The 14,389-nt window shown below is 52.3% G+C and overlaps 5 protein-coding genes across 5 annotated transcripts; 2 read left to right on the top strand and 3 right to left on the bottom strand.

The window, feature by feature from the left end:
* Positions 1-92: 92 nt before the first annotated feature.
* Positions 93-1,024, bottom strand: VFPPC_08990 (signal recognition particle, SRP54 subunit, GTPase; the record flags this gene model as incomplete). Its single annotated transcript, XM_018287597.1, has 2 exons — positions 93-688; positions 736-1,024. The coding sequence occupies 2 exons, from the start codon at positions 1,022-1,024 to the stop codon at positions 93-95; spliced, it is 885 nt and encodes a 294-aa protein (XP_018140664.1).
* Positions 1,025-1,293: 269 nt separating this feature from the next.
* VFPPC_08991 (Zn(2)-C6 fungal-type DNA-binding domain-containing protein) lies at positions 1,294-3,503 on the bottom strand (the record flags this gene model as incomplete). The annotated part of the gene is made up of 3 exons (XM_018287598.1): positions 1,294-2,281; positions 2,342-3,027; positions 3,087-3,503. 3 exons carry the CDS (start codon positions 3,501-3,503, stop codon positions 1,294-1,296), a joined length of 2,091 nt encoding a protein of 696 aa, XP_018140665.1.
* Positions 3,504-6,617: 3,114 nt separating this feature from the next.
* On the top strand, positions 6,618-8,402 carry VFPPC_08993 (cation efflux protein/zinc transporter; the record flags this gene model as incomplete). The annotated part of the gene is made up of 3 exons (XM_018287599.1): positions 6,618-7,264; positions 7,322-7,540; positions 7,601-8,402. The coding sequence occupies 3 exons, from the start codon at positions 6,618-6,620 to the stop codon at positions 8,400-8,402; spliced, it is 1,668 nt and encodes a 555-aa protein (XP_018140666.1).
* A 1,493-nt stretch (positions 8,403-9,895) lies between these two features.
* VFPPC_08994 (mitochondrial substrate/solute carrier) lies at positions 9,896-10,945 on the top strand (the record flags this gene model as incomplete). Its single annotated transcript, XM_018287600.1, has 2 exons — positions 9,896-10,223; positions 10,278-10,945. 2 exons carry the CDS (start codon positions 9,896-9,898, stop codon positions 10,943-10,945), a joined length of 996 nt encoding a protein of 331 aa, XP_018140667.1.
* Positions 10,946-11,548: 603 nt separating this feature from the next.
* On the bottom strand, positions 11,549-13,668 carry VFPPC_14515 (phosphoglycerate mutase; the record flags this gene model as incomplete). The annotated part of the gene is made up of 2 exons (XM_018292283.1): positions 11,549-13,529; positions 13,607-13,668. 2 exons carry the CDS (start codon positions 13,666-13,668, stop codon positions 11,549-11,551), a joined length of 2,043 nt encoding a protein of 680 aa, XP_018140668.1.
* Between the last annotated feature and the right edge of the window lie 721 nt (positions 13,669-14,389).

Below are 14,389 nucleotides of genomic sequence, written 5' to 3'. Positions count from 1 at the left end.
CTTCGGTTTTTATTCGAATTCGTCTCATTTGCTGTCAATATATATAGATATCCGATTGTTAGGCTCATTACATACATTGAAGAGATGAGGACCTATATGCGAACCACTTCCTTGACCTTTCTATCCCGCCCTACAATCATGCGCAGCTGACACCCCGGTCTATCCTTGAATACGCCACTCCGCATACCACTCGTATACAACTCATACGCAGGATAATACCCATCCACAAACCTGACGACCTGTTCAGGCGTCATCCCAGCGTTGGGGTCGCCCCGAGTCACCCGTAGCCAGTCCTCCTGTTCCTGTCTCCAGGCATACACGTACTCTGCATCCTCAGAATCAATATGTACAAACGCATCAAATAAATCCGTAACGTCATCATACTCCCTCAACTTTTCGTTAATAAACTGTAAGTGCTCCAACTTATGCTTATGCAACGTCCGACTAGGAGCCTTCCACTTCTCTTCTACCTCCGCCGTCGAAATCGGCCGAAACCCAACGGACCAGCCTTCAAAAATTACAACTTGCACCGCCGGTTGGCCATCCTGATTAACGGGCGTCCACTCCGACGCTGGGAGGCGGTCACCCTGTCCCGAGAAGAGAGCCTTGTCATAGACGGGGATGTAAGTCGGGCTGTTATTCAGAAGAGCGTCGAATACAGATTTCACAAGCGGGATATCGTGTGTTCCTGCATCATTTAGTTTGTTGGCTCAGGTGGTTGTGAGTGAGACGTACCTGGCTCTCCGCGATGCTGGACAAGTGCGTTTTCGGGATGAGAGCTGGCTAGCTTGACTTGTTCGTCGTGCGGGAGATAGAAGTCATCGATGCTGAAGACAAGGGTGTGGATGTTGTTGTTTTTGAGGGCGGCTGCTAGGGGTGCTACGAGGGTTGTTTTGCCGACGCCTTGCATGCCGTTGAGGCCGATGATGAGAGGGCGGTTGGGGGATTTGGAGAGGTGCGTTTGGAGGTGTTCGGTGATGAAGGGGATGCATATTGGGGCTTTGTCGTCTGTAAAGGTTGACATTTTGAGGTATATTGTTTTGTTTTTGTGTAAGGAAGCAAGGGAATGAGTTACGAGGAGCTTGGGAATGGATGTATGAGGTTGAAATTGAGTTGTTTAAACGATCCGGAGCCGATGCCGGTGTGGGGTTGAAGTTGGGGGATGGTGATGTGTGGGGGTTGATGGTGTAAGTCCGCGATAGGAGAACTGGGTTGAGTAGGCCATGTATAATCCATAGTAGTTTTAGTTATAGAATTACATACGATATTTATCTTGTTATATGCTCCATCAGACTACATGAGGATGGCGTCAAACCCCCACAGCACATTATCCCAACTCATAGTCTTCAAGTCAAAATCCGCATCCAGCGTCTGCCACCTCTGATCCATGTCCATCGATCCAACACCCATCTGTTTATCCCCTCCATCCGTATACGTTTCCGCAACATCCTGCATCTCCCTCGACACACGCTCAGTTTCCAAATGCCCAGCCCGCTGAGCCGCCAACCCCGCGACAATCGTCTCCGAGACCCCATACTTGCGCAACATCTGGCTCGCAAACTCGAAAAACTGCTCAACAAGATTCGAGTCCTCCTGCAGATCGCTCATAAACCTCCACGCATCAAGCATATCCGGCCTCTCCCTCGCCAAGTCTCGTATCTCTGTGCCCGAACACACATCCAGCAAGAACACTGCGCTCGCCAGGATCAAGGACCTGAGAAACGTCGTGGCTTTGAGGCGGGATATTATCCAGGGGTACTGGGACTTGACTTCTCTGTGTAGGCGGACGATGTGGCTTGCGCAGGCGAAGCACGACGCGCGAGAGGGTGCGTATTTCGGGTCGATGCTCGAGAGGGAGAGGTACTGGAGGTGGAGGAAGCATCGGATGACGTATACCATGCAGTTTATTTGGATGCGCTGCACGATGAGGGACGGGTTCTCTTGGGTTTGGGAGGGAGGGCGTTCGTATAGTTTGTTGATGGAGAAGAATGGCGGTAGTTCTTGCTGGTATTGCTCGAGGCGGGCGTCGTATTGTAGCGTTTCCTGGTAGTATGCGTCTGTGTTGGCGTGGGAGATGGGACAGCGGTCAATGTACGTGCGGCCTTGCTCTGCGAGACGGATGCGCTCTAGGAAGTACGAGACGTCGCTTTGGAGGTCGTGTTCCTGTGGTGAGGGCGTTGCGTCGTTGCCGTCTCGGATGATACTGGGTTTGCGGACGGCCATGTGGCGAGGGTGGATGGTGTATACTCCCTCGTGGGAGCCAGGGAAGAGCGCCAGTAGCCTGAATTATTGTTTAGCTTTGCTGCAGATACAAAGATCATGTAAATGTCGTCCGACTTACCAATCTATTATCACAAGATCCCACCATAACCGTCGTGCAATCTCCATCTCCATTCCGGAAGCCAGGCCTATGCTGTCCGCTTTATTCCCAGGAAGATCTATTCGATGCAGGCCCAAATCGCGAGCCATTGCGATGGATGTTGATATCAAGCTTCGCGTGCGGACCGAACTTCCCTCAATATAGGACGAGACTTTGAACAAGATGTTTTGTCCTTGCAGACACAGGATACTTGACTGGCCGCGTCGCTTGACCTCATCGGATAGCGCAAACGACGCTGCCACCCATGTTGCGCATTGAGTATTCGCTTCCAAATGGTTGGAGAAGAGCTTGGAAACGTCGTCGTCTGGCGAACATACATATGTCACAGATGCGATGATGGACATGAGGAGCAGAAGGTCTTCCCTGTCAATCGGCGTTTGCTGCTGCACACTCGCGTATATGCTTTGTATCGAGACGAGTAATGAGGGGACGTGGAAAATGGGACTCAATATGGCACACTCTTCAATGAAGGTGCTTAATATCAGGCATGTTTCCTGGTACAGCGGCAGCGTGAGACACATCTCACGACAGCCTGTGGCGAGCGGTCCAAGAGATGAAGTCGCATCTTGAACAATAGAGTATGGCTTCTTGATAAGTCTGATGGGTGAAAGGTGATATGATATACCGACATCCAGGAATCCAGCATCCTAAACCAAAATTAGCACAGCCTCAGCAGAAAGAGTCTTTCCCATCATGGGATACATACTGGTGGAATGCACTTTGCCTTCTTACACAGAAACTTGCCCCCAAACCACAACGCATCCTCCGACAAATGCTGCACGGTAGACGACAATGGCGGAGAAAGAGGCTGAGCATGCGAATGCCCCGACAAAGGAATCTCAATTCTGTTCGTGGACGGCCCGGAACCAGGACCGAGGCCAGTGATCCACGACTCCAGCCGGTCCAGCCGGGCCTGAATCTCTACATTTGAAACATTTCCAGATTTTGTTTCACCGCTGTCATTCTCCTCGGGCTCCGGCTCCGGCGCAAGCGGCTCGTAGAACTGCACGCACCGTATCCCTCTTGATGTGCAGTTGGAGCATGGGAACTGCCGGGAGCAGCGTATCTTGCGTCGTCGACATGACTGACATGCAATCGGCCTTTGGCGCCACTGCCGTCCCATGGCTCAGGCTGTGTTTGTCTTGGACCCTGGTTTGAAAGGTGGAAAGAAGTGTCGTACGGTTTGTGGCTTGGCAGTTATTTTTTGTTTCACTGTGATTCGGATTTGGGGGAGGAATACGATTGAATTGTTTCTGCTTTGGGAAGTATGTGGTGATTTTTACGGACTTTAGGTTCCGGAGTCCGCGCACTTTTGGGTTGAAGTTGCCGATGGGTCCGGTTGTTGGTTGTGGTGACTTATACGGTTGATGGGTGATTATTTATCAGATTTGTTTAAAGCAGGTTTAGGGGGTATGACGATAATTAATATTAAGGAAAAGAGATGAGATGGACGGATGCTGGTTTATAATGAGTGGGAAATGTGCTGCTTCGAGTTTGTTGTATGGGTTATGTGATGAGTTGGCGAAGACAGAAGATCCTGCTACAAGGTGTGAGACAATTTTAGGTACCGAGGCAAATAGACTTACATTCGGGCTTCCCATTAATTCCTGCCTGGTTTCAATCATAGGGAGAAATAACTAATTGAAAGCATTGCAAAACTTCATTTGGCTTGTTAATGCCTCAGAGTTGTGGGATTTCATGCGACAATTCATACAGGGAACGGTTGGCTATACGCCAGCGTACTTGACTGCAAAGTCCAAAGAAGGCTAGTCTTGTGTTTCTATTACCAGTGCATCGCAAGTTGGAACCTCGAAACGCTGATAAACGACACTGGCCCAATTGGTGAAGGCAACCTTTTGTAATTTGGCTTCTCGGCCGAGCCGAGGCACTGAGTTTGTCAATTGCATATCCAAAGCACAGTCTATATTTGTACATTTCCCCTATGTTCTGATGTCGTCGCATATCGTATTCGCGATTGGAAATGGGCCAACATGTTCTGTCTCGCTTCAAGCCAATGAGCCGTGGACCCCATTCAAAACATGTATCCGTGGCTGTAAACTGGCAATTGACAGAAAAATTCACCGTCACCTCGCCTTCATCTCAAATACCCGGATCGCTTTTATACCTTCAGTTCCAATTGAATGCGCCCACCCATATATGCCGCGGTGTAGCCTTTTCGAAGGCCCCAGCCTCTCGTGTTCAAAAGTTGATAGAAAGCGAGTGAGACGTGACAAAAAAAAAAAAAAAATTTCCACTGTGAAGAACAGCGAAGGTATTTCTTGACAAGGAGACTAATCGTACAAGTGCCAAATTCCTCTGGCAGGGCCGCTTGAATTACTCGGGCTCGCCTTGCCCTTCTCAGGCAGGTGTCAATTGGAAACATAGAATCCAGCACCGGGTAACAGACGTGAATAATGTGAATGGCAGACCATAGTGTATCGCAATGGGCAGTGTATCGAATAATGGCCGACTGGGTCACACTCAATCTCATACAATGTGTTCAATGCTTTGCTGTCCTTTGACAAGACCCTGACTAAATGCCGGCTGGTTGCTTGACAGGATAGGATGGAAGGAAGCTGTCGCTACCTGCCCAAGTGGGAAGCTGTGAACGTATTGCAAAGTGTCATTGCAAGACCATGTTCAGCATGATAAAATATAACTCGCCTGGGACAAAACATACCGAGTTGTTGAGTTTTGACTTTTGACTAGTCAGGCCAGACTGTCACTACAGGACACAGCCTTTTGACCTTTACTCGCGTAACCGTCTAGGCTTTCCCCGTCAGAGGAGGTGCGAGGTCAGTTGTGTATTTGAGCGCTTCCACAAACCCACTACACTTGGAGTGACGGCTTGTAGGTCGAGAATGATATCGCAGTTTGAGGCAGAAAATGCCGGACCTATATATGGATTTCGCGACAACCAGCTGGATTAAATGGCAGAATGACACAGCGATGCAGTAACTGACTCTCACCAGGTTCCATGCAAGAAAGCATGGTGACGCAGGCCTCATCTTAACTTTAGAGCCAAGACCCCACTTGAACACCTGGATGGTGAGTCTTGTCTCTGAGCCAAGACAAGATTATTACCTTCCGAAGGCAGAGTAAATTACCACCTGCCTGCCTGCCGAGTCGAGAAGAGACTCTGGATGCTCTGTAAATAGTACCAGACCGTATTGGCAGCAGGTCATCTTGGATGTGTGGCGCGCACACTGGCAGATGTCCTGTCCCTCTGCACATATCCCAGCCGGCTTTGTCGAGTGCCATTGCCGTGGTTGGCGCTCCGCCCGCGCATAAATGTTGTGTGACCGTGTTCCCAGGGTCTTGCATCCCCCAAAAGTTTGACTTGTTGAGGAAAGGCGGTGATGCAGGGGCAGACCAGACGACGGAAGACTTGGCGACACAGGGGCAGCAATTGGCCACCAAGGTGCGTAAACCCGCACAGGCACAGGACCGAATTAGAATGTGCCTAATGCCCTGGTTACCTGGCTTAAACTTAGGCCCAGCCATTGAGTCGAAGGCGGGGATGATCCAGCCTTCACACAGACGGTCCCATCTGGAGCGGGCTCATCTCGTCACTGATCCTGGTGTTGGCCATGGGTCGCTGTCGATACTACGTCAGGTCTGGTCTGGTGTTGTTTACTTGGCTCGCGTTGCTCCTGCCATCCTTTCCCCTCCCAACGAGTGTATGTTCTCTCGAATGCGTACGCTGTACTCACTAGCCTGCTTGTCGCGGGTGCATGTCGGCGTCAGATATTCGATCGAAATATTTAAGTTTGCCAAACCCGTGATTGAGTCAAGTCCTCCAGTGTCCAGTCTTGTCGGCAAATTTCTCAAAGTCTCCAGTCGCACCTTCCCAAAGACGTCGCCCTTTTGGTCCTTGGCCCCCCTCCATTGGTCGCCTAGCTCCACGTGCATTGCCTTGCACTGGACCGCCTCCACGACCAGTGTGTCTCTCCTTTTTCCATCTGTGGCTTATCAGCGCAGAGGAGCAAGGCAACGATTTCTCAACTTGCTGATTTTCCCTCCGTCTTCTCGCCGTGACCTTGCAACTTTTAAGAGCCCGTCGACTCCTCGACCGACGACTGTGCGATTGAGCTTCATGGAGCCTTAGTGTCTCCCCTTCGCAAACCCCCGTCACCACGCCGACCGCCTATCCTTCGACCCGCAACGGACGGGCAGCCACCCGCAGCCGGCGGGTGTAGACAGAAACCTTGAGCAAACATTCGAACTCTTCAAAACGATGGCATCGCCATATGCTTTGCCCTCTTCTGCGCTGCCTCACGCGCATCAGCAGCACATGCATTCTCACTCACATTCTCACCCGTCTCTGAATGCCTGGAGAGCATCAATGTCGACTGGATCCCTGCCTCCGTCCATTGAGGACGAGGCCCATGACCACGAACGGCCGCATTCGCACTCGAGACAACACTCTCATGCTCGTCAAGGATCCCACGCGTCCAACACGAGCGCCGTTTTGCACAGAGAGAAGGCAGCGCCTGCTTCACTAGATTCCTTGGATGGGTGGACCAAGGAGACGACTGCTGGTGGGAAGAATATCTTGACACCAGGACCTGACGCAGCAACATCGCCGTATTCGCCTCCAATCAAGCACAATCACAACCACAGTGACCATTCAAATCACCATGATCACGAACACAAAGATACCCACAGCCACGACCACGACCACGATCGTGACCACAAGCATGGCCACAGTCACAATCATGATCATTCCCACAGCCACCACCATACCCACGCAAGCCGACCAGACGATGGCAAGGCGCAACGGTCTCTGTTTACAAGGACGCTTCTGAAATACACGGCTGGCATGCCCATTTTGCACGCCATTCTTGTAGAAAAGGACTCCCGGAGAATCTTCTACTTTATGGTGTAAGCTACTGGTCCGAACATAATCAACTCGGAAGCAATGTTGACGTATTATTTCAGGTTAAATTTTGCCTTCATGGCTGTTCAAGCATTCTACGGATATGTCACCGATTCGCTTGGTCTTCTTAGCGATAGCATCCACATGTTTTTTGACTGTGTAGCACTGTTCGTAGGGCTGCTGGCAGCCGTGATGAGCAAGTGGCCACCAAGCCAAAAGTTCCCGTATGGATTTGGCAAGATTGAAACTCTCTCAGGGTTTGCCAACGGCATTCTTTTGATGTAAGCAGGCCATGTCAGCTGCTTCTGCTTTGTGTTTACGAATTGCTGACACATTCTCAGGTTGCTGAGTCTCGAGATCGCATTTGAAGCGTTTGAACGTCTGTGGGAAGGCACGAAGACTAAGCGGCTCGGCGAACTTTTTATAGTTAGCAGTCTTGGGCTCGCTGTGAATTTGGTTGGCATGATGGCGTTTGGGCACCACCATCATCACGGGCATAGCCATGGCCACAGTCATGCCCATGACCACTCTCACGACCACGCTCACGGCCATGACCATCATGACCACAAGCACGAGCACACACACGCTTCACATGGCTGCGGCGGTCACAGCCATTCGCATGACAACGAGAATATGCACGGCATCTACTTGCACATTCTGGCAGACACGTTGGGCAGCGTCTCAGTTATTGTGTCGACTGCACTGACCAGCATTTGGGGCTGGGCGGGCTGGGATCCGTTGGCATCTTGCTTCATCGCAGTGCTCATTTTCCTTTCGTCCAAACCGCTTGTCATCTCTTCAGCCAAGCGCCTACTCCTCAGTGTCCCCGAAGTTACAGAGTATAACCTGCGAAATACACTTGGTGGCATCCTGGAGCAGCGAGGTGTTGTAAACTATTGGACGCCCAAGTTCTGGTTGGATGACCGAACAGGAAGCGAGGATGGCGAAAAGCTTGTGGGAGTAGTACATGTCATTGTGGCACGCGGGTTTGCGTTGGAGGAGACACGGGACCGAGTCCGCGATTTTTTGAAGCGGCAGGGGATAGATGCTGTGATACAGGTGGAACGGGAAGGTGACAATGCATGCTGGTGCACCAGAGGACGTGGCTCCATGGCGACGCCGTCTGCTCCGAAGATGCTTTAGAGGAAGCACCTCGGGAGACGTTGGGCAAATGCCAAGCTATCAGCTGTCGACTCTCGCCAAGTCATGCCACTGACGGGCACTTCACCAGCCGGAATGGGCAGGCTTCCTCTTGTTCCGCTGATGGGCAATGCCTGAATTGGCAACCACCGTTGCACGATTTTCCGCGTACAAATTTGACTCTTTTTTGCGTACATGACGGCCTTGGGACCAGCAGTGTCCTTGTTTGGGTACGAGCGCGGCTCAGAAGATGGATCAAGTGTGCATATTTACGGCCGAACACGACAGGAGTCAAGGCGTTTTACTCGGGTGGTTTATTCATGTAAATATGGGACATTAGAGCTTGACACGGGCTGTAAATGATGTATTAGCTAGCTGTGTATATGAGGCAGCCGTCAGCATGATGCGTACAATCATGAGTGACTTTAAGCAGCAGTGGCAGATCTTGGGATGACAGTGTGCTCGACAGCGCATACATATATAGACAATATATATCCCGTCATTAGTCACGATACCTGCCACTGGTGTAAAGTGCTGCCCACACGAGAGCAAGTCGCCAGCCAGCAATCACATGTCAATGCTCCAATATCCGGGGGATGTGGGGTGACTCCGGAAATTCACCATCGCGGGGCAGGACCATCTCGAAGACCACAGACACAAAGTAACACGCATCGCTTCTAGAAGCAGGACAGCTTTCTAAAGGGGAAAACAAGATGCAGCCATGAGCCAAGATACTACAGTTAGTTGCTTACACCCGACAGTCCAGGCAAAGTGGGAGACGGGAGGCACTTGAACTGCAGTGCTCCGATTGGACGAGATAAACAGCGAACATTGAAAGGGTGGGGAGGGCAAAACGGAGGGAGAGATGTGACAGCTTGCGCACGCAGCCGGCCGTATGGAAATGGACCCGAGATGGAGCCCTACAGCCGAGGCCGAGGCAATGGATGGGACCACGATAATAGAAAGCGTCTGGATACCGGGTATCACGGTGAGAGGTGAAAGAGCCCGAGGTAGATGGCGGTGTAGTGTAGACGAGTATTATTTCATATTTTTCATATTTTCTTCTTATTATTTTCTGTTTGCGTGATATATGTGCATCGCAGTCGAGAGTACGCCGTGTCTGCAGCAAGTTGAGCCTCAACCGACTCGGCAGTGACGTAAAGCGCCGACGTGCGGAACTGGCGTCTGTTCCTGGTCTGGTAAGTGTGCCAAACCCCAACTTTTTTTTTTGTGTCGTTATCCATCGGTGTAGAATTGCGCCTCACACTCCCATCATTACTTTCTTTCCATTCTAACTATCTCGCAGAGGTCACAATCATCGTTGCATCCCACCGTTGCAAGGTTGCATTCCCCTCCGCCGAAACACCTCTCACCCGACCTGCATCTCTCCAACCTAACCTAACCCACCACAACGCCTATTTTTCGTCACCAGCCCGCGAAATTCCCACAAACCTCCTCCTGTGATATCTGTCTCTCTTTCCTTCTCTTCATCCACAATGCCTTCCGCGACGGAAAACCTCCCCGCCCCCGTGGCAAACGCCCTCCCCCGGCTCGACACCAACAAAGACATCCAAGAAACAAAAGCAGCCGCCAAGTCCGGCCTCCTGTCGCAGCTGCGTGCCCTCGCGGCCGGTGGCTTCGGCGGCATCTGCGCCGTCGTGGTCGGCCACCCGTTCGATCTGGTGAAGGTGCGGCTGCAGACGGCAGAGAGGGGCGTGTACTCGTCTGCGATTGATGTCGTGAGGAAGAGTGTTGCGCGGGACGGTCTGCGGAGGGGATTGTACGCGGGTGTGAGTGCACCGCTGGTGGGTGTCACGCCCATGTGTAAGTTTTTTTGTGTGATGCGGTTTTTGTTAAAGATGAGGCTAACTTTTGTAGTCGCCGTCTCCTTCTGGGGCTACGATCTCGGCAAGCAAATCGTCTCTGCATCATCCACCGTCGGCCCAGACGGCCTGTCCATTGCGCAAATCTCCACGGCGGGCTTCCTATCCGCCATACCCATGACGGCCATCACCGCGCCCTTTGAGCGCGTAAAGGTCATTCTGCAGGTCCAAGGGCAGAAGACGCTTGCGCCCGGCGAAAAACCAAAGTACAACGGGGGGCTCGACGTCGTGCGCCAGCTGTACCGCGAGGGCGGATTCCGAAGCGTCTTCCGCGGCAGCGCTGCGACACTTGCCCGCGATGGTCCCGGCTCGGCTGCCTACTTCGCTGCGTATGAGTACATCAAGCGCACGCTGAGTCCCAAGGATGAGAGCGGCAAGCCCACGGGGGAACTGAGTCTCACGGCGATTACGTGTGCTGGTGCGGCGGCGGGTGTGGCTATGTGGATTCCTGTGTTCCCCGTCGACACCGTCAAGTCGAGGCTGCAGACGGCGGAGGGCAACGTCACGCTGGGTGGAGTGATTCGGGAGCTGTACGGACGGGGAGGGTACAGGGCTTTCTTCCCTGGGTTTGGACCGGCGCTGGCGAGGGCTGTGCCTGCGAATGCGGCTACGTTTTTGGGCGTGGAGCTGGCTCACCAGGCTATGAGGAAGGCTTTTGACTAGGTGAGGGTGTAGTGTGAAATCATGTTAAGGGGTAAAATTGAGGGTAGACATGGAATCGTGCCGAGGAAGTAAAATTGAGGGTTTGTGGTAAATTTATAGAGGTTTGGGGGAGCATGAGTGGTTTGCGGTTCGTTTTAGATGGCTGTGATGTAGAGAATACCCGTCACACTGCTGTAGTCTTGGGAATATTGTACATAGAGCATATACGGAATTTGAGTATTTGGCAATGTGGGTTCCTGGCTGGACTGACGTGTAGATACTGTAGGGGACTCACTTTTGGGGTTCATGAATACCTGCCTTCAGCTTCTCATGGTTTCGAACGGACGATCGAACACCTGCGACCATTGGGGTTGTATAACACGAAGCTCAGCTGTTCAACTGACATCCACAGGGGAATGACATCCAGACGGCATCTCCGCGTACCATGCATTCATCTTGACTCAGACACGATTAATATCAATCCGCAAATACTTTTATTATATGGCAATATTGCCCCATACGCCATGCCATGCACTTGGACTCCATGATTAGGGTATTACTTCCGCCCATGTCTATCTCGAAACAAAAAAAAAACTTGAAATCAAATGTCATCAAATACACCATCTAAGCACGCTCGTTAACCGTCCACCGGCGCTTCGTGTGGCTCATATCTCGGAACCGCTCGGCCTCATCTGGAGGAGGGGGAATACCCCACAGACCACCGAGCCCAGCTCCAAGCTGCGTGACCTTCATCTCCTCCACTGGTTTATCGGGGCCCAGATTCGTGTGAAGCTTGATGGGACCAGCGAGCATTGTCTTTGTGGGACCGTCTTGGACGCCGTCTGTTCTTGAGGGCGGAAACTCTGGAAACATGGGCGCATCGTCAATTGCGGATGAAGGAACCGAGTCAATAGAGAGGATGGGTTCTTTCTCTTCCTTTGTCGGGGAGCTCATCTTGAATCGCTTCTGGTCAAAGTCGGGTAGCATGGCGCCAAAATCATCAGCGTCTTCGCTACCATCATCCATGAGCCGCAAGGACGATGGCCCGGCTGACCAAAGGCCAAATCCCGAAGAGGACGCAGGCGGAGATCGATTTCCTGGATTTGACGATCCAGCCGAATTGCCGAATCCCACGGAGGCAAGGGCGGGACCTCTGGGCAGGGGCCGGTGAGAGGCCGAATCCCGTCGGATTACAGGCGGCAGAGCTGCGCTGGCCGAGGTGCTGCGACTACCAGTCGATGAGAAAGGATCCGAGAATGTGAATGGACTCATGACTGGACCACCGAGGCTGGAGAGGGTTGAAGTGCGGCCTCTTGAGCCGTTGTTTGTATTCCAAACGTTGGCGGTGGAGTTGGACCTCGCAGAAACGGGGGTTGTGTTGCTCGAACGTCGCAGGTGTTCCGTGCTTGCAGACAACCGAATGTCGTACATCTTGTCAACAGCCACAAGTGTCTTCTTGGAAGGATCTGACGGCCCTGGCGTTGAGGCCAATAGCTCCTGGTAGTCCAAATTCGGCTTTCGCGAGGCCATGGTGAGGGAAGCAATTCCAATGTCCATAAGAACTGGTTGATGTGTAATGGCGCCAATGAGGGCATTGCACCCGGCACCGTGGGAAACCATAATCACAACAGTTTCGACATCTTCATCCTCGGACTCGTGTTCTGCGCCGCTGCTCTTCATGGCTTTTGCGACCAGGTCAGCGGGAGAGTCAGTCGAGGCATACCAATTGACCAGCTTTCTTATGCCACCCCGGAATCGTTTGTGCATGGAAGCCCACTCCTCACCAAACTTGCCTCCGTCTCCAAAGTCCAGAGGTGCTCTCATAGAATCCCACTGGTAGTCCACTGTGACGGAGGCATCTCTGGCGTGAGCAACGAAGCCTTCCGGGATACTTCCCGAACTTGAAGCGGCGTATATGGGTCGGGGAGGAACATATCCTCTCTTGGCTTCTGGCCGCGTGGGAAGGGATGAGCTTAGCGTTGACACGTTTATTGATCCCTCGCTGTCGGTCGAGGGAGATCTGGGAGCAGGCGAAGGGCTCAATTTTGGCGATTGCCAGAGAGATCCAGACGAGGGTCGCGGCAGCTCTGGTTCCGGAATGTCGTCGTAAATGCTGTAATCTTCGCGTCTCAAGAGTTCCGCCTTTGCACCCCCCAACATGAGAGCCGGGCCTGGTGGAGGGGTAATCATCTCAAAGTACTCTGGTGAGAGCCACTCTCCTAGGAAAGAATCAAGGCGCAAAAGAGTGGATTTGAACTGAAAATAGGGTTCCGTCTGTGGTGCTGCTCGTGGCAGAATCAAGTCGGCCGTGTTGTAAATGGAGTCGGAGGAAGTTTGGGTGAGTCCGGAGCTGATTCCAATGGAGGTCTGGACGCATCGTAGAAATGGGGAGCTGTGAATGACAATCTTGAATCGCTTCCGCTTCTTGGAGCCGTTCGAAGAGCCGGAGCCTTCATTGTCGGCTTTGGCTTGTTCGAGTATGCTCGCTATTTGGTTGCCGACTCGTCGTGCTTGGAGGAAACCACCATAGGTCAGAGGAGGGTCGTAGGGGGTCGGCGAGGTCAAATGCCATGACTTGTCGGCGGCGTCTAATCGGCTTCCATGTCTAATTCAAATGTTAGCACGTCGTGTTGTGTGTGCACGCGTGCATGCATGCGTATGGGAGAATACTGGTCTACTTACCTGACCACGAATAAGTATGCTGGAGGAGAATTGCTCATGTTGATGGGGACTGAGGCAGGCATGGCTAGGTACAATATGGCCGGACCAGAGCCGATGCAGAGAAGGAGGTGGCCGCAGTAGCAGCACTCCTTTTATTGAAGCGTTTCTTGGCTTGTGAGGATCAAATGGGGGAAGGCAATGATGATGCACTTAATAAATCCCCCCGTGAACGCCGCCGGTGCGCCGTCATGCGATCCGAGCGGGTCAAGCCAGCCGCACCACCAGACCTGTCACTGGTGCTTCTTTGCTGCGTCCAGGTCGTAAGTGCAGGGGCTTGTGCAGCTACCCGCGACAATGGAACAAAGGTGAAGTGGCGACGGCAAAGTCGCACTCGTCTTGGCAGAAATGCAGAGTAATTTTGCTTGCGGATGGGTGAGTGCACAAACAAGTGTAGGACGCGAATTGCTGCGCAATATGATGGCGGGGTGATTGTGGTTGTGGTCGTGGTTGTATCCTGGCTGTGACTGTGGTCGAGGCGAGCTAGTCAATCGTAATGCTTGATCCTGGTCACCAGACACCAGGCGGATGTTTTGGAGTCGAGTCGGTCGTGTACACCGAGCAAATGGTGATTTGAGAGAAGCGATCAGATCAGGCCAAGGACAAGACACCCTGCAACCCAAATCAACCAATGCCAGTCTGTGGTTGGGAGGCAACGACGCAATGCACGTTGGATGCGGCAAGCTGCAGCAGAGGAGAGACGAATTATCAAATTGCGGACCAGCAGATGGATGGATGCGTGACAGA

This window comes from Pochonia chlamydosporia, chromosome 6 (genome assembly GCF_001653235.2).
Source record: "Pochonia chlamydosporia 170 chromosome 6, whole genome shotgun sequence".
Lineage (NCBI taxonomy): Eukaryota > Fungi > Ascomycota > Sordariomycetes > Hypocreales > Clavicipitaceae > Pochonia > Pochonia chlamydosporia.
Note: the sequence above shows the minus strand (reverse complement) of the source record. Positions and strands in the feature narration are given on the sequence as shown.